This window comes from Brachionichthys hirsutus, chromosome 14 (genome assembly GCF_040956055.1).
Source record: "Brachionichthys hirsutus isolate HB-005 chromosome 14, CSIRO-AGI_Bhir_v1, whole genome shotgun sequence".
Lineage (NCBI taxonomy): Eukaryota > Metazoa > Chordata > Actinopteri > Lophiiformes > Brachionichthyidae > Brachionichthys > Brachionichthys hirsutus.
Genome location: NC_090910.1, coordinates 10,208,955 through 10,234,307, shown reverse-complemented (window position 1 = coordinate 10,234,307; position 25,353 = coordinate 10,208,955). Strand labels below are relative to the sequence as shown.

The 25,353-nt window shown below is 44.1% G+C and overlaps 2 protein-coding genes across 2 annotated transcripts; one reads left to right on the top strand and one right to left on the bottom strand.

Annotated features, from left to right (window-relative positions):
• The first annotated feature begins 9,107 nt into the window (after positions 1-9,107).
• Positions 9,108-13,345, top strand: LOC137904099 (N-acetyltransferase ESCO2-like). Its single transcript, XM_068748262.1, has 9 exons — positions 9,108-10,097; positions 10,187-10,289; positions 10,415-10,490; positions 10,584-10,689; positions 10,782-10,913; positions 11,115-11,204; positions 11,500-11,643; positions 11,735-11,919; positions 12,014-13,345. The coding sequence occupies exons 1-9, from the start codon at positions 9,108-9,110 to the stop codon at positions 12,177-12,179; spliced, it is 1,992 nt and encodes a 663-aa protein (XP_068604363.1). The 3' UTR covers positions 12,180-13,345.
• Positions 13,346-14,571: 1,226 nt separating this feature from the next.
• Positions 14,572-23,646, bottom strand: LOC137904098 (microtubule-associated protein futsch-like). Its single transcript, XM_068748261.1, has 7 exons — positions 23,600-23,646; positions 21,155-21,809; positions 20,606-20,762; positions 17,640-20,294; positions 16,998-17,165; positions 15,306-15,581; positions 14,572-15,047 (listed from the first exon to the last, which is right to left on the bottom strand). The coding sequence occupies exons 1-7, from the start codon at positions 23,644-23,646 to the stop codon at positions 14,572-14,574; spliced, it is 4,434 nt and encodes a 1,477-aa protein (XP_068604362.1).
• Between the last annotated feature and the right edge of the window lie 1,707 nt (positions 23,647-25,353).

Below are 25,353 nucleotides of genomic sequence, written 5' to 3'. Positions count from 1 at the left end.
AAAGTGGTTTTGGTTTGTATCTGATGGTTATGTATTTCACCTCTCTAAACCGATTTGAAATCAATCCTGTCAGTTGAAAACTGTAAGACCTATTGACTTAAAGGGTTTGTGGCTACGCATGCACAATAACTGCTGAATCACTGAAGATGGAAACACTGCAGCGTCTCAGTTTATTGCAGGATGCTTGTTGGAAGCCGGTTTAGACTGGATTTTGCTGCTTGGAGAAGAAAACATGATTTGAGCCAGATGAACAACAACATATTGCCTCAATCTGTGTTACATATGATGTCACGGCGAGGTAAACTTGGAATTTTGTTTGAAATTTGCAGTCAGTCGCAGATAATTCTGTCAGATTTATAAAGTTATCTTTGAAATGGACAGTTAAGTGACGTCTGTCAGCATCTTTTATTCATTAAGAACATGCACGTTCTGCATTCTACAGATCTGCATCTTTTATTTGATCACAAATACATTTCAGGAAGAGTTATCTTCTGATTTTTGTGAGCGTGTGCGCCATGTATGCGACATTTATGTCTGTTTAAATCCGACGTACATTAAAACAGAGTTTCATTATATACTGCTCGTATCTGATAGATAAATAAAGAAAAAAAAAGTCTACATTTTTCCACAAGGCCAAATCTCGACTTTGAGCATCCCTGGCGGACTGCGACGTCACATCCGCCGTTTCACTCCGGAAGTACAGTTCATTTTTATTCACAAGGAGAAAAAAAACAGCTGTTGTTGAAAAAGAAAATATCAAAGTGAGTTTCATTGCGAATGTTTTACCTATATATTTTCGCGCACATTAATGACGTAATACTCTCTGCATTCTGTGCTCTATCTGTTCGACCGCTGTTTCTGCTGACTCGAGCAGCGAGTCTCTTTTCTCTCATTTGTTGCGAGTTGCCTGCTATTAGCGTTAGCCCCCCCCCCACCCCCGACCACTGTGTACTTCCAGCTAACACACTAGCTGTTGTTAGCTAGCGGTCTGAGAATTCTCTGCTTCTATTTGAACAACTTCGTCGAATGACTAAGACCGCGAGGCAGTCTTTAATATCCTGAATATGGCGAATAAGATGCTATCGATTGCTCGTACATTGTGTGACCCAAGAGCCATCTTAGTTTTATTACGACTTGTCAATGTTTACGTCCAGCGTTAGCCAGCCTTGTTGTTTGTCAGAAAAAAAACAGGTAACAGCTAATGAGTTTGTAGTACTTCAGTGTTGAATGGATACGGGTCTACATTTTTATCTTAATGCACGTATTTAATAAGGGGGTATTCTGCAAGAATAAGTAGTCAATTTTATCAGACAATATTTTAAGACATTTATTTGATTTTTCATCCCATCTGTCATCATTCTTAATCAAAATTTATTTTTCTACCCTACATATTATGAATATATGTATATTATATTGACAGAATGCCAGCCCCAAAGACAGGTTCTTCATCTCTTGAATCTCAGCCAAAAATGAAGAAGTTGGATGAGGATGGGGAGGCTCTGTCTTCCAGCACTGCAACAGCTACCAGCAAAAGGCCCCACAAATCAGAGAACACACAAGAAATGGCAGTAGTTCCATGGACCAAGATAAAACTGTTGACTTCGGTGGAAGAGGGAAATATACCAGACAAGCCATGCATGCAGAGTTCCCCTCCAAAGGATTTACTTTCTGTTCCACCCCTCAAAAAAGCCAAGCTCCTGAAAGCCGCAAGTGCCTCCTACGGAGAAGCGCCCTCACAGAAGACTAACGCCAAAGCTTCCCTGAAACGAACAGCCTCTACAGAGTCAGATGATGAGTTGAGTAGCGACGCTGACCCCTTCAGTGAGAGACATGATGACGAGGCCCGCTGTGTCCGAAAATATTCAAATCGTGTCAAAGCGAAGCGTCGGGCTGAAGAGATAACTTTTGCTCCACAGGAAGCAAGCCAGTGGTCATTATCTGCACCTCCAGACACCATTCACGTGGACCACAATTACGGTAGATATTCCGATTTATCAAGCATTCAAAGCTTAGCTGATCAATCTGCAGAAGCTATCACTGACCAAGAGACGGAAGAATTTTCAGTCCACGCGACACAAAGAGACTCAAAGGAAACTATCACGGAGAGTGCAGCAGCTCATGTTGAATTTCAGTGGCTCACTGAGGATGTTAAACAGGAGAAACTAATAAATATAAAAAGCCAAAAGCTCATAGATAATGAAGAGCTAGTATTGTGTAGAGTAGAATCTGTCACTGCAACAGCCGTAGGATGCATGACAACTGATGATGGGAAAGATGTTGCAGTTTCCATCAAAAGCCGCGAAGATATAGAAAACGATGCACTGGCTTCATTGGTGGAACCCCTCTATTCTTGTACAGGGGAGGCAAATCCAAGCAGTGAAGGTGAAGTACAGACAGATGTGAGCAATGAAGTGAGTATAAAAGAATGTGCAGGGTCTGTTTCTGAAGAGGAAAAGCTGCATTTTGAAAGTAAAAGTAAGGTCGGAGAGTTGCAGGGAGAGAGCGACGCGGCCAGTGTTCCTGCAGCACAGAGTGATGTCGGTGCAGAAGATCAAGCATTGATGAGCAAATCCAACATAACACAAGAAATGATCCTGGTAGGAGGAACTAATCCAGAGTCTCAGACTGAGGAAAATCCAAATTATTCTCTTAGCAATCCAGAGACTCAAACAGATCTTAGTTTCAAAATTCAAGTCACTTTCAAGGAGGAATCCAATTCTGATCACCAGCATGATCGAGTAAGCCCTGAAGTGCCAGATGGAATTACAGGTTCATGCGCCGTTGTGAACGAAATAGTGAGGAATTCTGAAGACAAGTTTGAAGAAAGTGAAAGGAAAGAAGTTGAATTCCTGACAACTCCGGCTATTCCTGTTCCTGGGCTGCAACTGAGCCAAGAAGTGACGGACAAGACTACTGACAGCTGTACTGAAATAACAACAGCAGATGTTCAACCTGTTAATGAGCAAAGAGATGGAAAATATCAAGAAGAGGTGCTCTGCGATTGCGTTACACTCTCAGAGAGTCAGCTAGACACGAGTGTGCAGAGTAAAATAACGTCAGACCAGAGACCAGATAACATGCACAAGCGAGAAGACCTCAAACTTATTGAATGCGATACAGAAGTTGAAGTCAAAGACGGGATTATTTTTGAATGTGCTGCACCAAGTAGTCAAATAAAAATGGATAAACAGGCTATATCGTCAGATGAGGAGATTTCTAAACAAATTACCACAGTGGAAATACAGAGCCAGGAAGTGACCGAATGTGCTCCAGACATACCTACTCAATTTATTGAGCGTCATGTGGCTCACATAATGGAAAGTGAAGAAAATGTGAACTCTGAGCGCACCATTGAAACTGGGAGTCAAATTCAAATGAAAATGCAGACTGTGGTGACATCAGAGGTTTCTAATCCTGCACCTATAATGGAAGAACAAAGTGAGGACAGGCGGGGGGTCACCGAACCTGCCGCAGACGTATCTACTGGGGGTCATCAGGATGCTACGATTGAAAATTCTGGAAAAATAGGAATGAAAGAAGCCCCACAGGAAAGCCAACCCACTGGAAACATCACTGATGTAGTGCAGAAACATCCAGTTTCAAATTGTCCAAGCAGCCCAGATAAAGTGGCCATGCAAACTGCAACACCAGAGGAAATTTCTAACATAGAAACACAGAGCCAGAAGAACCAAGAAGTCACCGAACCTGCAACAGGCATGTCTGAAGGAGTTCAAGAAGACCTAATGATTCAAACTCCTGAAAATTCTGTCAATGAAGATATCACAGAATGCATCAGCGCAAATGAGAATGAAAGAGAAAGGAATTTGCAGGTTATTGTAACAGATGATATTTCTGAACCAACAACTACAGTAGATCTGGGAAACCATAGCAATCAGGACATCAGAGAAGTCACTGCAGCCCTTGAAGGACGAAAATATGTTATTGTCGATCATGAGAATGAAGGAAACCAGCATGAGGTTATGTCAGAATGCGTAGATGCTACAGAGAATCAAGAAGAAATTGTGGATGCAAAACCAGAGGAGATGTGTCATCCAATGTCTAAAGTGGAAAGCTTAAGCAAAGACACCCTTGAGATCAATGAACTCAACAAAGATGTTCAACAAGATCTTGTGGAAGCAAGTTATCAGAGTAAGGAAGATGACGTGCTTACTGCTGAATGTGTTCATGTTTCAGAAGCTCAAATATCTATGGAAACTACATCAAAACTAGAGGAGATTAGTAATCCACCATCTCCAGTTGAAACAAACCAAGGGAGCCTGGAGATCAGTGAACCCAACATAGAAGTTCAAAACGATGTGACTGCAAATTGTGAAAGTAACGAATATGGAGCTGAGATTAGTGCTGAATGTGTTGATGTTCCAGAGGCTCAAGTATCTGTGGAAACTACGGCAAAACCAGAGGAGATCTGTAATCCACCGCCTCCAATTGAAACAAACCAGGGGAGCCTGGAGATCAGTGAACACAACATAGATGTTCAAAAGGATGTGACTGCAAGTTGTGATCTTAAGGAAGAGGAAGAAAAAGTTACTGCTGAATGTATTGATGTTTCAGAGGCTCAAGTATCTATGGAAACTACAGCAAAACCAGAGATTTGTAATGTGTCATCTGCAGTTGAAATTCAAAAACAAGGGAGCCTGGAGATCAGTGACCCAAAAGTAGAAGTTCAAAAAGATGTGATCGCAAGTTGTGAGCATATGGAAGAGGAAGACAAAGTTACTGCTGAATGTTTTGATGTTCCAGAGGCTCACGTATCTATGGAAACTACAGCAAAACCAGAGGAGGTCTGTAATCCACCATCTCCAATTGAAACAAACCAGGGGAACATGGAGATCAGTGAACACCACATAGATGTTCAAAAGGATGTGAGAGAAAGTTCTGAGATCAAAAAAGATGAAGTCATGTTCACTGCGCAATATGATCATGTTCCAGAGACTGAAATATCTATGGAAACTACAGCAAAACCAGAGGAGATCTGTAATCCACCATCTCAAATTGAAACAAACCAGGGGAGCCTGGAGATCAGTGAACACAACATAGATGTTCAAAAGGCTGTGACTGCAGGTTGTGATCTTAAGGAAGAGGAAGACAAAGTTACTGCTGAATGTGTTGATGTTCCAGAGACTCAAGTATCTATGGAAACTACAGCAAAGCCTGAGATTTATAATATGTCATCTGCAGTTGAAATTCAAAAACAAGGGAGCCTGGAGATCAGTGAACAAAAAGTAGAAGTTCAGAAAGATGTGACTGCAAGTTGTGAGCATATGGAAGAGGAAAACAAAGTTACTGCTGAATGTTTTGATGTTCCAGAGACTCAAGTATCTATGGAAACTACAGCAAAACCAGAGATTTGTAATCCACCACCTCCAGTTGAAACAAACATGCGGACCCTGGAGATCAGTGAACACCACATAGATGTTCAAAAGGATGTGACTGCAAATGGTGATCTTCAGGAAGAGGAAGACAAAGTTACTGTTGAATGTGTTGATGTTCCAAATGCTCAAGTATCTATGGAAACTACAGCAAAGCCAGAGGAGATCTGTAATCCACCATCTCCAATTGAAACAAACCAGCGGAGCCTGGAGATCAGTGAACACAACATAGATGTTCAAAAGGATGTGACTGCAAATGGTGATCTTCAGGAAGAGGAAGACAAAGTTACTGTTGAATGTGTTGATGTTCCAAATGCTCAAGTATCTATGGAAACTACAGCAAAGCCAGAGGAGATCTGTAATCCACCATCTCCAATTGAAACAAACCAGCGGAGCCTGGAGATCAGTGAACACAACATAGATGTTCAAAAGGATGTGACTTCAAATTGTGATCTTAAGGAAGAAGAAGACAAAGTTACTGTTGAATGTGTTGATGTTCCGGAGGCTCAAGTATCTATGGAAACTACAACAAAACCAGAGATTTGTAATCTGCCACCTCCAGTTGAAACCGACCAGGGAAACCTGGAGATCAGTGCACCCAAAATAGAAGCTCAAAAATATGTGACTGGAAGTTGTGAGTATATGGAAGAGGAAGACAAAGTTACTGCTGAATGTGTTGATGTTCCAGGGGCTCAAGTATCTATGGAAACTACAGCAAAACCAGAGATTTGTAATCCACCACCTCCAGTTGAAATGCAAAACCAGGAGAGCTTAGAGATCAGTGAATTCAACATAGAAGTTCAAAACGATGTGAGAGCAAGTTCTGAGAGCAAAAAAGATGAAGTCATGTTCGCTGTGGAATTTGTTCATGTTCCAGAGACTGAAATTTCTATGGGAACTACAGCAAAACCAGAGGAGATCTGTAATCCACCATCTCTAGTTGAAACAAGCCAGGGGAGCCTGGAGATCAGTGAACATGACATAGACGTTCAAAATGATGTGACTGCAAGATGTGATTTTAAGGAAGAGGAAGACAAAGTTACTGTTGAAATTTTTGATGTTCCAGAGGCTCAAGTAATTATGGAAACTACAGCAAAACCAGAGATCAGTAATCTACCACTTCCGGTTGAAACCGACCAGGGAAACCTGGAGATCAGTGAACCCAAAATAGAAGTTCAAAAAGATGTGACTGCAAGTTGTGAGCACATGGAAGAGGAAGACAAAGTTACTGCTGAATGTGTTGATGTTCCAGAGACTCAAGTATCTATGGAAACTACAGCAAAACCAGAAGAGTTTTTTAATCCACCATCTCCAGTTGACATGCACAGACAGGGTACCTTGGAGGTCAGTGAACACAACATAGACTATCAAAAAGATATGACAAGTAAGGAAGATGCGCAACAGACTACTGCTGAATGCATCAATGTTCCAGCGACTCAAATAAGAATGGAGACTACAACAAAAGCAGAGGAGGTTTGTAGAGCAGCAGCTACAGTGGAAAAGCTAAATCGGCAGAATATAAAAGTTGATGAACCCCTGCCTAATTCTTCTGATAGTAAGTGTAATGAAAGGATGCAGACAGAGAGTGCTGATCATGTTCAAGCAGACAGGGATATGATAAGCGAACCAATTGATAGGGTGGATTCTGTTTTGGAAGCTGAACCTGGGAAGATAGCGATTAACGAGGCCAATGAAGAGGCTGTAATTATGTCTTCCAATAATGATGAGGAAACGGTCAATAAAACTGGAGAACATGAAGAGGAGACAGGAAGCAATGATGTAATTGTTTATGTTTGTGGCCAATCAGGTGACACCAATTATATCACTGAGGCATCAGAAGAGCAGATTGAGCCGATTGATCAATCAGAGGACGTTGCTATTCATGAAAACCCAATTGTGTATGAGCCCATCAGCAGTCCAGAGAGCAATGACGATGGAGCGATTCCTGCAGCACCCGAGAACCATTCTGGTGTGACTTTACTGGACATGCAGTACATAGAGATGCAGCAGATGGAAGGAGGTTCATGCACCAATGAAGAAAAAGAAACTTGTACTCAACACTTGGAAAATGACATTTGTGTCTCAGACAGCCAAGTGGTTGAGATGGAAGTACAAGCCACAAATGTTCCGGAGAGGTGTGTGTCTACACGGTCGGGTCAGCGTGACTTGACTGTGGATGTGAAGCAGTTTGCAGTGATCAGCTTGCCAGATGGCCTCCAAGACGATGCAACAGAAAAAAGTGAAAGCAATGGCTATCCAGACTGCAGCTATGCCATGGAGTTTTCTGAAAAGTTACAGGACGAGAGCGGACACCAAGATGTCACAAACGTTACTGTGACGACAACTCCAGACTCTACTAATTACGAAATACCAGATGGTGCATATGAGTCATTTGTGATTTTGGAACCAGTTCCACGGGGTGAAATCGACTTTGATATCGTCACCCAAGCAGCTGCCGAATCGGGGTTGTCAGTCTCTCTTTCAGAGCGTCTGGATCCAGACGACGCATCGCTGGATGAGAATGAACAGATTAAAAATGGTTCCCAACAAACAATCTTTCTTGAGGCAGAAGTGCAGCAATGTCAGACTAGCGAGGTCAAGGATGCCGCAGTAGTCAACGGTTCAAGTGCTGCGTTAGATCAGGAAGCGAGACTTGCGTCAAACATTTCAACTGAAGAAAGCATGGAACTTGTTCAAGATTATGATCAATGCCAGCAACCGCCAGCTGAACCAGAAGTTAATACCCCAAAGACTGAAATGCTTAACTCTCATCTTCATGTCTTAAATGAAGACTGTAATGTACTGTTGACAGAAAATGTTGAGGTTAAGTTGGACATTCAAGAAGTGCAGATCCTGGAGGACATAGAGATAGGTCGTGAGATCGTCGTAGAGGAGGAGGAGGAACACGACGACGATTGTGACATCATAAACGTAACCTCTCAGGAGGCATCTGAGGCAGTCCCTGCTAAAACATCTGAGGAAAAGGTTGATGAGAAAATCAAAAGTGACACTTGTGGGACAAACCTGAAGCAGAACAGCACAGCTGAGAATACCGGGGATGGTAAAAAGGGACGGGAAGCGGAAAAACCGAAGAAACAAGAAATGAATACACAGGCCAGAACCAAAGCCCGGCTGGCAGCCATGGCTGAGCAAAAGGCTGCAGCGGCTAAGAGATCAGCGAGCAGACAGCAGCTGAATCTCTTAGCCTTGTGTCATGAAATCGCAGAGGACATTGCAACAGACAGCATGCTGTTGAAGAAGATCAAGGAAGAAAAACAAGTGGTAGCAGCAGCAGCGGTAATGGCAGCAGGAGAGGCGGTATCCAAGAATGAAGCTGCCAAGAAGGAACGTTCACCTGTTAAGAAGGAGGATTCAGACACTGTTCATACTGAGACTCCTCCCGGACCGGAAGAGGATTCTGTTTCGTTGACTCCTGCTGAAGAGGAACCTACAGTCCAGCCCTCAACGGCTGATTCCGTAGAGGCTAAGCCTGCTGGAGAGCCTCAAAAGAGACGATTCTTCATCACGCAAGTCTCAGTGCCACTGAAAGCCCACGAGAAAAAGAAGCTAACGAGATACCAAAGACTGAGACAGGTTGAACTGCAGAGAGAGAAAATGTCTTGGGCGCGTGTAAAGAAACTTAAATCTGACCAAGCAAATCAAATGTTTTCAGACATTGATTGGCAAGCGCCCCTGTCTGTTTTTTCTCAATTCTCCATGACCCCATCGGTGGTTCCGCCAGCGTCCAGTCCATCTAAGACGCCCCTCCCCGATCCTGAATCCGTTAGCAAGTCTGCGACACAGAACACGGATGTTCTAAAGAATGACGCCATTAAAGTTGAACCCAGTAAAAGTGAATCCACTAAAGTGGAAACCTCCACATCTGGCGCCCCTGAACCTGAACCTGAACCTGAACCTGAACCTGCCAAATCTGAATCTCCTAAAACCGAACCCCCTAACACAGAGGTTCGTAAATCCGCTCGGCTAAGTAAGGCTCAAGCTCCTAAAGCAAATACTTCTGCAGGGCCAGCCCCAAAAATCACCAGATCGGCAGCCAAGAGGACCCTCCCAGCCAAACCCCCTCCCATGCCGAATGGACTTGCTGCTCAAAAACCAAAGCCCGTTGAGTACATTCCATACAAGCCCAGGCCCAAGTATTCGTTTGATGACTTTGAGCTGGATGACGACCCCTTACCAGTGGCTACAGCAAAGCCCATCCCTCAGTCGAGGCCCTTTCCTCCGGCAAGACCCGGCGTTCAGTCGAACCCTACAACGCAATCGAAGCCCACAGTTCAGTCAAGACCCACAGCTCCATCACAACCATCTCGGCAGCCAACACTCGGAGCCCAGACCACACCTGCTGCACAGATCTTAGGTCAGTCACGGCCTGCGCTCGCTGCAACAGCCCAGTCGAAGGCCACGGCCTCTGTCGCCGTCTCTTCAAAAGTAGCCCCCCCGGCTGAAGTTCAGGCAAAGTCTCCCGTTGTGACGCCGCCTCTGCCAAAAGCCATTTCAGCTCCGAGTCAGTCCAAGCCTGTGGCTTCTGCTTCACCGCCGTTAGAGCCCAGCAGCAGCGTAGTCGTGGCTCAGATCAAGCCGTCTTCAACGGTGGCTCAACCTGCTGGTCCAACCACGTCTGCCGCTCCCGTTGGGTCAGCATCTCCGATGAACTCCAGCCCACCCTCAACACAAGAGAGCAAATGCAAGGTGACTAAAAGATAATTGGTGCCGTAATATGTATCCCGAGAAGCATACCTGGATGAACCTGGTATTAATGTTCTGTTTTTCTGATGCAGGATACGGTTGAACCCCTTCCATCAGCGCCTACCTCTTCCCTTCCTGCTGAAGAAGGTTCAGACGTGTCTAGCAACGCTCAGCACTGTGAAAAAAAGTCCGAAGGTATGGTTTTGTTTTTTTACAGAAAACTGTAAAATTTGGTTTTGTCAAAGTTGTTGCGTCTTTCATGACAACATAGTTGAGCTCGTTTCTTTTTCGTACTCCGAGAATCTTAATTTTCCTTACAGTGGCTGACGTCGATTCATCTCCAGAGGAGAAAACGGAAGCAGCCGAGACAGAGACGTCGGCAAAACCTCCCGAAGAGTGAGGAGTCTTGCTCTTGTCCAAATTTGAAATGTTTTTCCCTTGCAGCGTTAGAAACCTCCAGTAATGTGATGAGCGTTTGTGTTGCTGCAGAGCAACGAAGCCACAGCAAGGGGAGACTCCTCTGTCTGAAGCTTGTCTGCAGAAGGAGATCAAGAAACTAAAGGAGGCTGACAAAGATGGCACCCAAACCATTATCGTGAGTGAACTCCTCTGCATAGAGTATAGTTACTTATACGTATTTTTAGGATGCGTTCAAATGTGAGAAATGAATCTATATTCATCTCGTAGGATGCGGGACAGAAGCATTTTGGAGCCGTGGCCTGCAGTGTTTGCGGTATGCTCTACTCTGCAGCAAATCCCGAAGATGAATCTCAACACTTACTCTTCCACAATCAGTTCATCAGCGCTGTCAAATATGTGGTGAGAGGAAATGTCCACTTTTCATTGTGCTCAGAATTAACTCCTTGGGATGGACACGGATGTATTTCAGCCTTCTGAACGATGATCAAGGGAGAATTCACATCAGTAGTTTTTTTTTTTAAATCTAGGTGTGAATGCTTCCGCAGTATGCATTTATATCCTGATGTAAATGCACCATTTTCTCCCTCCTCCTCTCCTTAGGGATGGAAAAAAGAGAGGATTCTGGGAGAGTATCCTGACGGCAAGATTATTCTCGTCCTGCCAGATGATCCCAAATACGCTCTGAAAAAGGTGCATGATCTGAAACTGTAAAGCGTGAAGATGAGCAGTGATTGGGATAATATAAAGATCGAATTATTGCATATCAATTCATACATCTATGACAGGAAGACAGGATGAAGCATGATGGACGAATGAAGCCTTTAAAGAAATGCAACACCAGATGTCATTCAATTTCGCAAATAGGCAGAAAGTAAAATTGTTAAAATATCTGGATACATTTCCCCTCAGTCATTTAATTTTAATTTTGTTCTGTTGAAACAAAAATCAGCACTTTGTGCCTTCTAACCGATGTTGTGTTTCTCAGGTGGACGAGATCAGAGAGGTGGTGGACAATGACCTTGGCTTCCAGCAGGTGGAGACCAAGTGTCCATCTAAGACCAAAACCTTCCTCTTTATCTCCAACGACAAGAAAGTGGGCGGATGCCTTATAGCGGAGCACATACAAGAGGTAAAAACGCTGCATTCTCAATGTCTCCATGGCTTAAAAAAATGTAAAACCTTACCTGTGTTAGTATACTGAACATTGTGAACGCTCTCAGGGGTTCAGGGTGATCGAGGAGCCCACGCCGGCGGGTTCAGAGAAAGAGATGGTCATGTTCGAACGTCAGAGGGCTTGGTGCTGCTCCACGAAGCCAGAGCCGGCCGTCTGCGGCATCAGCCGCATCTGGGTCGTCAGCATGATGAGACGTCAGGGCATCGCTTCACGCATGCTGGAGTGCCTCAGGTCAGTGTGCATTCAAAGCGCCTGCGTTCGATGTCGCAGCACCCCAAAAACAGATCAAACGTAACCCCAAATTCTTCCATTTCTAACCGCACAGGAACAACTTCATATACGGTTCGTACCTGAGCAAGGATGAGATTGCTTTCTCCGACCCCACTCCTGATGGGAAGCTCTTTGCCACACATTATTTCGCCACCTCTGAGTTTTTGGTTTATAACTTTGTCAGCGCAACCTGTCCGCCGCCCAAAGCCGAGGCAGTATGACAGTCTTCAAGAAAGATAACTGTCAGTTTAACAAAGAGGCTCATTGACCAACAGCATCTGGCGCTAAATCTCTATTTGCATCATATGAATTAAGTCCTAAGAGAGGATAAATATCGGTATAAATCTCAGGATCGCAGCGATGTGTTGTTGAACAGCGTTATTAATTCACCCTTTAATTCCATTATTTTGAAAAAAAAGTATACTTTTACTTTCCATTTGTCTTTAACTAAACAACTGGTTTTACACTCATGAACTGACGGCAACAGAAAAAGCATTTCATTGGTTTTCTTGATGCATAAGATTAAAAGACTTGCATAAAAGGAGGATTTAGTTGTCGCTCTGTTTTACATGAAGTAGCGAACCGTTTGTGCATCGGGTTTTTCACGCTCATCTATTGATGACCGCAGGGTGCACTTTGTTAATACACGTTCATCAGTCCTCTTGATTTCACATTAATTTTGTAGAAACACTTTTGAAGTCTTGTAAGCCGGCTCGTTTAATCAATGGGACTCATTTCAACCGTCTCTTTGACAAGACGGGGATTAGAACTGTAGCTCGGGCATTAAGCGTGTGCTCTAATTTTCTTAGATCACCTTGCCTAAAATGTTTAGTTTTCCAAGCTGAGCCATAATCTGTACACAATTTAGCAGGGCATTGTAGCCTAAAGTCTATTAACTAATGTATTTTTACTCCACCAAGGCTGGCTGTTGCTTTTTTTTTTTGTGCCTGAATGAATTATGTGTGATTTAAATTGTTGATTTAATTTGTTTATTGTTCTTGTTCATTGATGATAGCTTTTTGAGTTAGTGTAGAGTTCCATCTTCTATTCCTTAGTATCAACAAATTTAAATATATGAAATTATCATGTAGATTTATACATATTATAACACTGTTTCGTGGAAGATGAGCAAAGCCTTAAGGCGCTGGTGTCGGGGCGGTATTTGCCTGACGGTAAATATCGTCCAGTTTCATCTTTTTAAATTGCAAACAGGAATATCTGCTCAGTGATCCACGTTGACGTTTCAACTTTGTTATCCATCCCTGTTTTTCTTCTTTCTTCATCTTAAACACTTTCTTAAAAAAAAAAAAAAGATGTGTTGTGTAAGAAAAGAACTTTGATTTATACAAAGCTGTAATGTAAATATTTATTTAAATAATAAACAGTTTCAAACAGTCTTGTTTTTTGCTCTGTCGTTTATCGTTCAATTGGTCATCATTGCCATCTAGTGGACATTGTCGTGAACTTATATCGTTTATAATACAATTTATAATGCGATAAAGCGGCTGAGGAGGAGATTGAGTTTGTCTCATCTACGAGAAGATGGATGGATGCTATTGATGCATATCGAATGTGGGAATTGTCCGGTAGTTTTCTCTTTATAGTCCCAGATGTAAACACTCCCTTCTAGCACATTCCCCGACACTCCTGTCACAACACAGACTTAACGCCATGGCAACTTCTGAGAAAGACAACAACCTTAGAACAACACGGATACTTCCTCAGACAGAGAGTGAGAAAACAACAGGCCTCGGTGGCCTGATGCTAATCAGATGGAGAAAACAACCAAGCTGCGCTTCCTAAGGTATCTTGAACGCAATGACTTCTACTGAAAATAGGCTGCTCTGGTTTTCTCTGAGAGACTAAATGTACGGTTGGGATTAACCCAATCCAGGATCCATGCAGATGATTCAGACTGAATTCAGTGTCATCACAAAGATGAGAGAACCAGCATCTGTAAATACATCTTTATTTATTACATTTAGAGACAAACGTGCTTTAGCTGCCACATTGAGAACCATTTATCCTAATTACTGTATACCGGTATATAAAGATAAGGTCGTTGTAAATATGAATTGGCCTATTAAAATTACTACATGTGTTATTTACACTTGGGACAACAAATATACAAAACCATAAATCCAGCACCACACAACATTTACTCTTCATTTCTACACTCTCCGTCCCACCTTGTGTTGTAACTACATTAAACGGCGTGATTTTGACCTGAGCTCTTGCTCACACCTGAGCTGTGACTACAAACTGACCTTCTTGCTCAGTGCAGTAGGTATTGTCCTGACATCTGTTGGGCTTTGGTTGGGTTTTAAGACGGGATTACAGTAATACACTGGGTCTGTTCACATGCGATCTATAAGTAGAAACAAGCTGCTCTGCAGAAAGAAAGAAAAAACACACAGCCAAGATGTAGCCCTCATCTGCTTCACGGTAAACGGGGAGCATGAGTCTGTGGAATACCACTACACATTTGGCAGTTAGCTCAAATGACGTGATGGTGTATTATACAGCCGTGACAAAGTCAAAATTTAGGCACCATAGACAGAGTAACCCAACATTGTACAGTTACTGAGACAAAAATGCCTTTTGTGATTGTCCCTACAGAATGGGACAGTTCTGCCCACAAAAATCGTACAGCAAGTCCAACATGTCAGGCTCCTGGAGCCTTCTATTTAGAGGGCCCTGACCTCTCACAGGTTGAGCAACTACAACCCTATCATCGGGGGGAGGCTCCATCATAGGGTGCACTTTGTTATCCATCATCTTAAAGTCAGTAATGCTAACTCCCGGCAGCTTGCCGTTCCTCTCTGCCCTCGTTTTGGTGTCCTCTGTCTTTGTCTCCGCAATAATGTCTCCATTCATGCTGCTCTTGATAACTGTGTTCAAGCCCTCCTGGCAGACTTCTGAGTCTGAGTTAGCATGGGGCAAAGAAAAGTACGTGCACTTGCTCGATGACGACTTACTCTTGTCCTCCTGCTCAGCCTTGGTGCTGAACAGGGAGTGGGGGGGAATCTCGGTGCTTCCGTGCATTCCCTCTCCTTGAGGAAAGGTTGGGAAGGCTTTGTTGATTCCAGCTGGTTCCGAAACGGTCTTTCTGATCATTGTGTTCTCTCTAAGGAGACATCGTCCATTGTCTGTAGGAATACTATCTCCTGGCCTAACCTGTGTGTTAAACGCAATGCGTCGGGTTGCTTCACCCAAGGTGTCCAGTGCATTACTGGAGCTGAAGTAAGACAACTCGGACATCGCTTTGGCTCGTGCCGCGTGGAAGGGAGAGAAAATGTTTGAATGTTCATTCGCTTTCTGTTTTGGCACAGGTGGGAGCATTTTACCTCCGTCCTCATCAGGATTTGCATCTTTCTTGCCGTAAAGCCTTTCAATTGTCCTTCTCACAAAGCCTTTAGTGATGGTTTTCCGTGCAGGGTCGTCTTCACCGCCAGACAGGTCGCTTGAAGTCTGAGACTGGTATCCACCACTAATTGAAGTCTCTGCTCTCTGCTCAGACAGTTCTGCTTTATTGGGGCTTGGGAAGCATCCATACTGGATGTCTGTGGCGCTCTTTGCCAAGAACATTTCTCTAATGGATCGGACCCTGTTGCCCTCTGGTTCTGTGGTTGCGACACCACCGGAATCATAGCTAAACGATAGCGATGACTGAGGAGCTGATCGAGTGCCCGACTCGGATGTGGGCAACTCTGAATCGTCGCCATCTGAGTCTAGATGCGTATGTCTTTGTGAGAAACGTCTCATGGGCGAACGTGTTGTTGCATTCTTCCAATTCTGTGCATCAGCAACTTGCTTTTCCAGAAGAATCACTCTCTCTGCAATTGATTGGGATATTTTCTCTTTACATGGATGCTGTACCGGCTTCTCGCAGTCGATACGCACAGAAGAAGCTTCCTCATTTGCTGTACATCTCCCTTCCATGTATCTGTCCATAGTGCTATGTTCCCCGTCTGAACTTGACTCTTTGCCATAGTAGCTTAGTTCCTCTTCATTTGAGCTGCTAATCTGCTCACCTTCATTGTTTGGTTCCTCTATAGCTGCACGTTTATCACAGCTGCTGTGGTTGTTCCCAGTATCTGCTCTAAATCTGCAACGCTGTGCTAAAACGTCAGACTTTCCTTTTTTGGTATATGAATCTTGATTTTCTAACGAATCGCCTAAATCCCCTACGACAGTATTCGGACTTTGTTTCTCACCACAAGTTTGTGTTTCATCAGCATACTGACCCTCATCTTCTGAACTGACCTCCCTTGTCTTTTCTTTCAAAGCGTTGAACACAGAACATTTCTTTGCTTCATCTGGAGGTTCTCTGACGGGTACTTGTAGCCCAAAGCTCTGTTCTTCATCCTCCTTGCACGACAAACTTTCTTGCTGCTGTTCATTTTCTGAATCAGACGGGCTTGCGGGATGAGGCAAAGTGTCTTGGATCGTCTCGGTACAATCGCCGTTTAGTTGCTCCTCCTCTGACAAATTCATGTTTTCACTCTCTGGACTGGATGTGCTTCCGTTCTCTCTTCCTTTCAGTTCTACGTAGTAACAGGACCTAGCTTGCGTGTCCCCTTCTTGCTCACATTGATTGTCAGAGTTGGAGAATTTGTCACCTTCTGGTTCCGAACAGGCGTCGTTCTCGTAGATATGACCATCCTTAGAAATATGCCTGCACGCCTCACTGCAAATCCGTAGCTGATTACCTTCCATGTCTCCCTCCTCTACCTCACAGGTACAGCTGGCCGCTACTTTCACACTTTCTTGGCTTGATTTGTTCTCACCATTCCTCCTGTATTTGCTGTCTTCAGTTGCCACATCAATTGATCGACTGGTCTGCCTTGCTTCATCCCTTCGGATGGCGGCTGAAAGGGAAGATAGCTCTCCTTTGAGTTTCTCAGGCATGCCAAGACGGTCCATGAGCTCATCAATAACCTTTTCATTGATATGTTTGCCCTTGCCAAGACTAGCCAAGGAAGCAAGTTGTTGCCCTGAATTATTTGGTGTTGAGATACAACTCTTGCATTCGTCACCGATTTCCTGAAAACCGCTCCAACATTGCAGGAGCTGCTTGGAAGCCGATCGCTGTAAATTGGATAAACTGACCTTTAAGTTGTGGGAATCCTCAATGCTGGAAATTTCTCTGAGAGACTTGATCATTTTTAAAGCCTCGGCACAGCTGACTTTGCTGGCCTTCAGATCTTCCATATTTTGATTTGTTATGCAGTCCTTCAGTGTCATGATGGACAAGAAAGCAAGAAGAGCCTTGGATGATGACCCAAATGTAGAGGCCACATGAGAGGAGAAGTGAGGCAGGCTGTTTGACCTTTCAAGACATAGTGGACTTTTGTTCTGAGTTATTTGTCTAATCGACTTTATTGATGAACAAATCTCTTCAAGCACAGGTTTCATGTTTGGTTGATTTGTGACGTTTGATGGCTGTGGTGTTATTTGTTTTTTGAACATGGATCCATCTGAGATAATGTCTTCTGTCTTGTCCACCTTATTGTTCTGACTCTCGTCAGCTTGTACATGCCAGGTTAGGGTTTTACCCGGTTCAGCAGCTGATTGTGTCGACTGCTGCATCTGGTGATGCTTCCTTTCGGATGATATTTTTGACTGCGATGCGTCATCTGAGGACAGATTTCTAGACAACACCTTTTTGCTTGCCGCACGTCTTGCGGGAGGAGAGGCCATGTCCAAAGACTGAGCATATGGAGAAGGCGTCTTTTGCAGTTTAGGTTTATTAAACATTGGTTTTGTCTGAGAGGAGTGGTTAACATTTGGTGCTTCTCTGGATGGAAGATTGTTTGGTGTCGTAGCCTCGCTTGACGAAACACTGGCTGATGACATTCTCCCTTCAGACGTTAGGCTAGCGGCATCTGCAGACGAACAACATGATGGGCTACTTTTAACATCTTTGAGACTGCTGCCTTCTGACCGGGTTTCACTCGGTAGTTGTGTCCTTGTTGGACAGTCTAGCCGCACATTATCACCCACTACCGTGATGGCCGTCTGTGATGTCGTTGTCTCTACGGCTGCATTGCTGCATAAAGCATATTTATCCACACGGGCCTTTCTCAGAGACATTTTCCTATCGAGAGACCCATTGCTGACCAAAGGGACCCTTTTGATAGATGGAGTTCTGTGCAATGGACTGTCATGAATTGATGTTGTCATTGGTACCGTGCGGTCGGTAGGTGATATGGCCGGGTCAGGTGCAGGAATGACTGCTAACGGATGATTATCTGACCCTTGACTGCTCGTGGATGAGAGCCTGTATAACGGGCTGCTGGCCGCTGAGGATGCATCCATCATGGAGTGTTCGCTGCCGGGTAGCTCTATGTCTTCGGCAGGTGGCGGCGGCGGCGGCGGCAGCTCGGTTGAAAGCGAATTGAGCAAGTCTTTGACTTGTCTTGATTTATCGTCACGGCCCGGTAGCATTTCTGTTGAGGTCTTATTTCTCAAAGTCATTTCAGAGCAACTGCAATTTGATAGAGGCCGATCCTCTTCTATATGATTCTGAGCCAATCGAGCACAGTTTTTTTTTGCTACGTGATTATTGATTGGTTGATTGATTGCGATTTTCTCCATTGATTGATTTGAGGATTTGTTTTCAAAGGACTGGACTCTTTGTTTGACGGAAGCTCTTCGCACATTCTCAGCCAATAGGCCACTTGTCAGACTTCTTTGTTTTTCTGATGTCTCCTCCATCGAGCTGTTCTTGTTTTCAGACTCTCCATAGCTGCAGTTTTCTGTTTGGACTTGCTTAATTTCTTCCTTTACTTTACTTTCCTGATTAAGATGTGATTTTTCCAGCCAGGATTCCACATATTCATGTTGGCTTGCTATATTGTCAGCACCATTGTGCATGTTTTTTTCATAAGAAATTGCCTCCCTTGGTTTTTCCTTTAGTGCTGATTGTAACTCTGGGGCTTTGATAATGTGTTTCGTTGTTTCATCCAACTTTTGTGAGCTCTTTGTTGTAACGTCCTCATTTCCACGTAGCGCTGGTCTCTTTTTCAGCTTCTTCTTTGTGCTCTTTACTGATTTTGATTTAGTCCCATAAATTTTCTTAATGAACCCAGCACTGGAGAAAGTTATTTTCTTGTTTTTTGTTGTTGCTTTTGTTGGATTTTCTTTTTGTCTCCTCCTTGGTGACACAAGCTGAGGAACACGCTTGTTGCTCGCTTTGGCTTTTGCAGAAACCCTCTTGACCTCATTGACCTCTCTTTCTTGGGGCCTGTCTTTGCCCTGTATGACATTTGGTGGTTGTTGCTGATCGTTTGTCCCATCAGTCTTAAATGTGGGCAATGTTGAATTTGATGTTGCAGACAATCTCTCTCCTCTCTTGGTTAAAGGAATCCCAGGAACGGGCGAACCTTGCGCACGAAGATTTGCGAGGTAACTATCCTGACACATCTGCTGTTCATATATATGTAAGACAGTTTCAGTGACCTCCTCTCCACTGGATTCACTCTGTAGCATCTCTGCAGATTTGACTGTGGATAAAGTTCTGCTTTCGCCATTCATGGAATCCAACCTTCTCGGTTTGGGTACTGGCATAGTGCTACTCTGTTTGACCATGCAGTACTGCTTGGTCACAGCTCCGTTTTCCATCTGCTGACTGTAGGAGTAAGAACCAATCATATCTTCCTGGACTCCCTCTGCCATCACTGACGTCACGCTCTCCACAGATGTCTGCTTTCTTCTAACTAGTTTGTGTCCTGGTGTTGGAGCTCTCCTCTGGAGCACCATGCTGGTTTGGTCCTTTATATTATCTTCCTCGTTACTACTCTCACTGAATGCCCCATTGCCCAGCGATGATGGATCTTCGTCATTGTCATCCTCAGTTTTGTCTTCATTGGTGTTGATGGAGGCAGTAGGACTCTTTAAATCCATCAAATTTGATTTCATTGAGAGGATCTCTGGCTCCTCCACGGGCTCCCCGTTAAGCTGACTGGTCACACTTGAGCGTGACAATGTGGTCGTCCACTGAACGGTTTCTTCTTCCTTAATTGTCAGCCGCACCCTCATCTCTACAGTCATGCTGCCATCTTGGTTCACTCGAAAAGACTTCTCGATGTCATCTTCCGATGGCAGCAAACCTCCCTGCCCTCCAGCGCCATCGCTAAGGCAGGCGTCGTCCCCCGTTTCCACTACTGACTGTAGAACACGACCCGACTCCAACTCCACAGAATTTGTAGGGATGCTGGGTAGGTCGCATGAACTTTCTGCGATGGAGTCATGGATCCGATTCACGATGTACCTTTCGGACGAGGCGGAGAATCTTCTTGACTGGGAAGTGTATGATGGAGGCTTCTTTTTCCCTTTTCAGTCAGTCAAAACAGGAAATGTGTAAATGTCCAAAGATGGAATAAGCATGGAAGGAGAAGAGAGAGCAATATATTATAAGCCTTGTTCATGGAGGATCATACCTGACAGCCAGCTAGACCGTGTACTATGTAGGTCATCTACAGTATTACGCATTATATCCGTGCCTCAGCATTTCGCCAATCTTCATCCCTTGAGAGCAAGTAGATTACAGCAGACGACAGTGTGTGTCATTCAAATAAATGCTATTAATGAGAATAAAAGCCTCACAAACCAAATGAACTAATCACATCTTATGCAGACGTACGGTTAAAAGCCTTCCGCCTCCTGAGGCTTGACTGATTTGTTGGCAGCGTTGCTGGAACAGGTGATTTCTCTACATTGTAGTTTGCAGGCCTGAATGGTTCCCTGCCTGCAGCCACTACAATCCCAGAGCACAGAATCAAGCCTGGAAGACCATCCACCTTCAGAAGAGACGGAAATAAAGGGATTTGTCACTCCGATTATATTTGACAATGCTAGCATTAGCGTCATAACAAGAATAGGACAGAAAAAAATTGTGAACTTCTGTGTGTGCCAGGGGATACAAATAATAATGTAGATATACGACATGTCTAAATTATTAGTTTTCAATACTACGCCTTGGAATTTCAACACTCTTTCAATTCACAGTAGGTCCTTGACCCAAAGCTTTGCGGAGCAATATCCCACAATGCCTTTCTACGCATTAGGGTGCGTTGCTAAAGAAGCTTATGACTTTCTCTCCTCATGTGACGGTTATTTATAGGCAAAGTTTAAACCGGATCTTTATGGGTCAATAATGATGCTGCTGAACTAAAATATGCAGGACACTCACGCGTTTGCCGTCAGTTGTGTGTAATTTCACCACATGGACCTGGATCAGCTCAGAAATATATCCCAGCACGGACTCAAACGTGGGCGTGGTCCTCTTGCGAGTCATCACACTGTATTTTACGTTGGGATTGCCATTGCAAAAAACCTGGAGTCTTTTCGGCACGCGAACAACCGCCCACTCCTTTTTGTGGAGGTTCTGGCCAGGGAAAAACTTTGCTTCCTGCACGGTCCAACGTCTGGCACTAACGGGTCTGGCGTGGTACCATGGCGGCAGCTTCTTCCTGGCGTGAGCCAAGTTTATTGGCTTTACCTTACGGGTGTCTGAGCAGATGTAAGATTTCCCGTCCTCCAGTTCGTTCAAAGCATGGATGGCATGAACCCCCCGAGGGGTGGTAATGTTCCTCACCCCAAACGGCAGGGGAACCTTTTTGGAGAGGCTGTCCAGGAGGGCATCGAAGGTTTTAAAGGTGCGGTTGTTGATGACCATGCGTAGGCCACCGAACTGAGGGTCTCCGCTTTTGTAGAAGCAGACCCTCTTTGACAGGATTGGTTCGATGATGCTTGGGTGGCGCGGGGTGCCAAAGGAGTGCCCACTCCCTAAGGACTGGTCGGGGGGGATCCTGTGGGGCCCCGTCTCATTCATCTTTGCTGATAGGCTGACAGAAAAGAAAGTCAAGAATTAGTTACAGCTAGAAAAATCAGTTATCAATTGATGCCTCTCATTTGAGTTGATGTTTTGTAAATGTTTGTGCTGAACAAATGAACTCATTTCTGAGGTAAACAACTGAATGATGTCCTGTAAATGTATGTTGTTGACTTTGTCGCACTGCGGCCATCAGGTGACATGACGTCACCGCTGGAAGCCTGCCACATGAATGACATCGGTTATTTCATTACCTGGCCACAATAGAAAACAATTGATACAGAAATAAATGTCATTATTAGGATATGTGAATGAAATCGTATACTTTTCATTAAGTATTAACAGCTCACTCTGTTTTTGTATTACTAGCATTAAGAAATTATTGTGTTTTATATGAGCAAGTGTTGTTAAATTCTCAAACTTTAATAAAGGCTTTTTAAGAAATGGTTTTTTGATTTTAATGTTCCATCTATCTCGTCAAAATGTATGATTGTGGCATTCAGAATTCTGAAACGCATAATTGAAGGCTGCAGCTGCAGATAAAAGTGTCAAACCCAGCAAGTAAATAGAAACTCACCTACGACGGCATCGTCACATTCCCAGCACGTCTGAAGGAGTCCATTAAATGTTATTCCCAGCTCTACATGACTGCCGTTGAAGTGACTGCACGGCAACAGTTTATTTCAGGAGACACCATCGCAGCTAATTTGCTTAATCTTTGCTCAACGTTAATCTCCCCTTGGAGTGCGGCGCTTTGAAATCCTCTTCAGAGAGGTGAGTTGCAGAGTTGCGTGCAGAGCGATCACAGCAGGGCGAAGAAGGTGGGCCGGGAGGACCTCGGGTTCAACGCTTACACATTTTAGACAGGCTTTTCCTTGCATAAATAAATGAATACAACCATAAATAAAATGTATCTTTCTAGAGCCGCACTTTAAAAAACAGAGATTCCAAAAAATGATGAAATTAAAAATCACTCTAATAAGATACAAGAAAAATAGCAGCTTAGTTCCTGCGCTATTTAACCGACACAACCAGCTGCTTCAGAGAATAATAAAGCATCCTTTAATGCTTTAGCACCAATGTGTCCCTCTTGATAGAGACTTGAATAAGAGCTTAAATGAGGCTGCACCTGCAGAAGGATGCAGACATGAGAAAGAGCAGCAGATGGTAAATCGGTGTAATATTCGGCAGGCTTGTAATCTCATTGAGGACCTCTTACCATGATAAAGATTCATGTGCTCTCTGTTAGCAGGACCCTGATTGACAATGATTGGAGTGAGCATTCATGAAATGTGTATGTAAAAACTAAAATAAATAGAGAAATCAGATCTTTTATAAATAACTTGTACTAGAGATAAGTGTGGTTGTGTGATGTGACCACTCTCAGTGTAAAAATAAAACTTCTTTTAATAGCACACACTTTTATAGTCCCTACAAAAATACACATTCGTCCTGGAAATACTCTTGAGTTTAGAGGGGTAGTGGAGTCCAGAAGATTAGGTTGGACGCATTACTGGAGGGTTTTTATCCCGTCATGCTCACGCTTAGCCATGAACTATCTGGAGTTACGTAACGGTTACCAAAACTGAATCTATTTCTGTAGTGAAAGGGATTAATCGACTTCGTTCCACAGTGAACCAGGAGTGAGCTTTCAAGAATCAAAGGAATGCACAAAGGTTTCCAGCTTCTTCTTTTTTATTATACAAAAAAAAAGGCTGAAGCGATGACACGGTTTAGTTTAGTTTACCGCCATAAACATAGAGCTGACATGAGCTGCAGGAATAAAATCCTCCTGAGCCCTACCAGACGGGGGTTTGAGGAATGCGGCGCGAGCCTACAACGTCGCCCATGACTTGCTCTCAAAAAACAACAGCAAGCACAAAAATGTGAAAAATCCTCCAAAGGAAGCTGGAGGGGGGGGGGTGAACAATGGAGGAAGCCCTCAGAGTAAACAGGTAGGCCCGAAGCCTGCATGCCCCTCATTCCAGCCCTCCACTGCTGCAGAGATAAGAGACGAGCAAATGTTGGAAGCAGGCGGGTAAAAAAACAGCTGGTCGCACTGATACAAGCAGCGCAGATCCTGCCAAACATGCCCGAATCCGAATGAGAATAGGCCTGAGCTGCAGCTCTGCACTCAAAGCAGCGTGACAGGTAACAGCCACAAATGTCTGAGGCTCCATTTGTCATAGAACCCGCCACGTCTCGGAGTGGGAACCGACCAGCTGGTGAGATGAGTAGGCCGACTGTTATTTTTCCTTCACGTGATTACACGTGAAATCACACGCCGCCACGACAGAGATATGTCTCCGCGTTCCGGGTGCATTGTCACCCCTGCCATGCTCTATTTTTAAAATCCTTGCGCTTATACTGCAACTAATTGGCGCCAAGTTAGATTCAAACCTATGCTGTTAATGGGAAAAAATGTGTGATATGTTTTGGCCCTCTCCCCCCCCCCCCTTCTATATCTGGCCCAGCGTCCTCCATGCAGCTGCTCCTCCAGATCTGTCGGCCCGCGTTCCCACCATGCACCTCTCCTCAGTCTGCATATATTGCTTTAATTGTAAAGGAAAAGCGCCTCTGCTGTAAAGGACGGGAGCACATTTGATGGACGCAGGGCAAATAGCAACGCTCGGCTTTGATGTCGTGCCACGTCTGGCCCGTCGAAGTCATGTGAAGTCGAACGCCCAGCTCGTATAAGAACTGGTTAAAATTCCAAGCCTTTCAGCTGTCAGGAATTCAATTATAAAAGATACAGCTGCGCTACGAGCGGCAGCATTTTAAGCATCCCCTACAAATGAAAAGCGAGGCGGCTGATCCTGCAGACGCTCTCCTCTGTACTGCTCCCATTTTCCCCAAATAGCGGACAATAATGTTGATAAGTTCCATTTTCAAATTTGGAGGGCAGTTGTGTGCATGATTTATTTCTTCACAGATATCCAGCCAAAAATACGCTGACTATTAAAAATTCCGTTCATGCTACGTGATCATTTTCCCCCCTCCTATAACTTCCAGTGGAATTCCCAGGTTTTGAATGAATCGGTGCCAAAACAGGACTCATAAGGTCACGGCACCGCCTGTGTCCCCTCCCGGTCCAAAACCCCTCCACAGCAGTCAGAGGTCCCCACCCCGTCCATTTTGAGCGCTCTGTATCAGCTGTGCCAAGCTTTTAATCTGCCTGGTGACATCTCAGTGTTTCCTGCATAGGACCGAGGGAAAGATAAGCATCCTTCTCAGCGCGGTGAATCACTCCACACTCCCACTCGTTCACTGATATGACCATTATTCAATTAGGCCGCGTTCAAACTGGCAATTTCTACGTCTCTCTGCTCCTTTTTATTGCCGTCTACTTTAATCGGAAAAAAGATTTTTGTCACCGCCTGACGGTCCAAAAATGATAAAGAGCATTTTGAAGTGTTGTGGAATTCCTTTGTTTTATGCAAAGAAGAAAACACAAGGCTTATAGCCGGTTTAAATTAATTTCCTGAAATGTTAACGTTTATTTTTCTTTCCACTTTATAATATCTTGGTATCTTTATACACCAACCATGAAAAGTAAA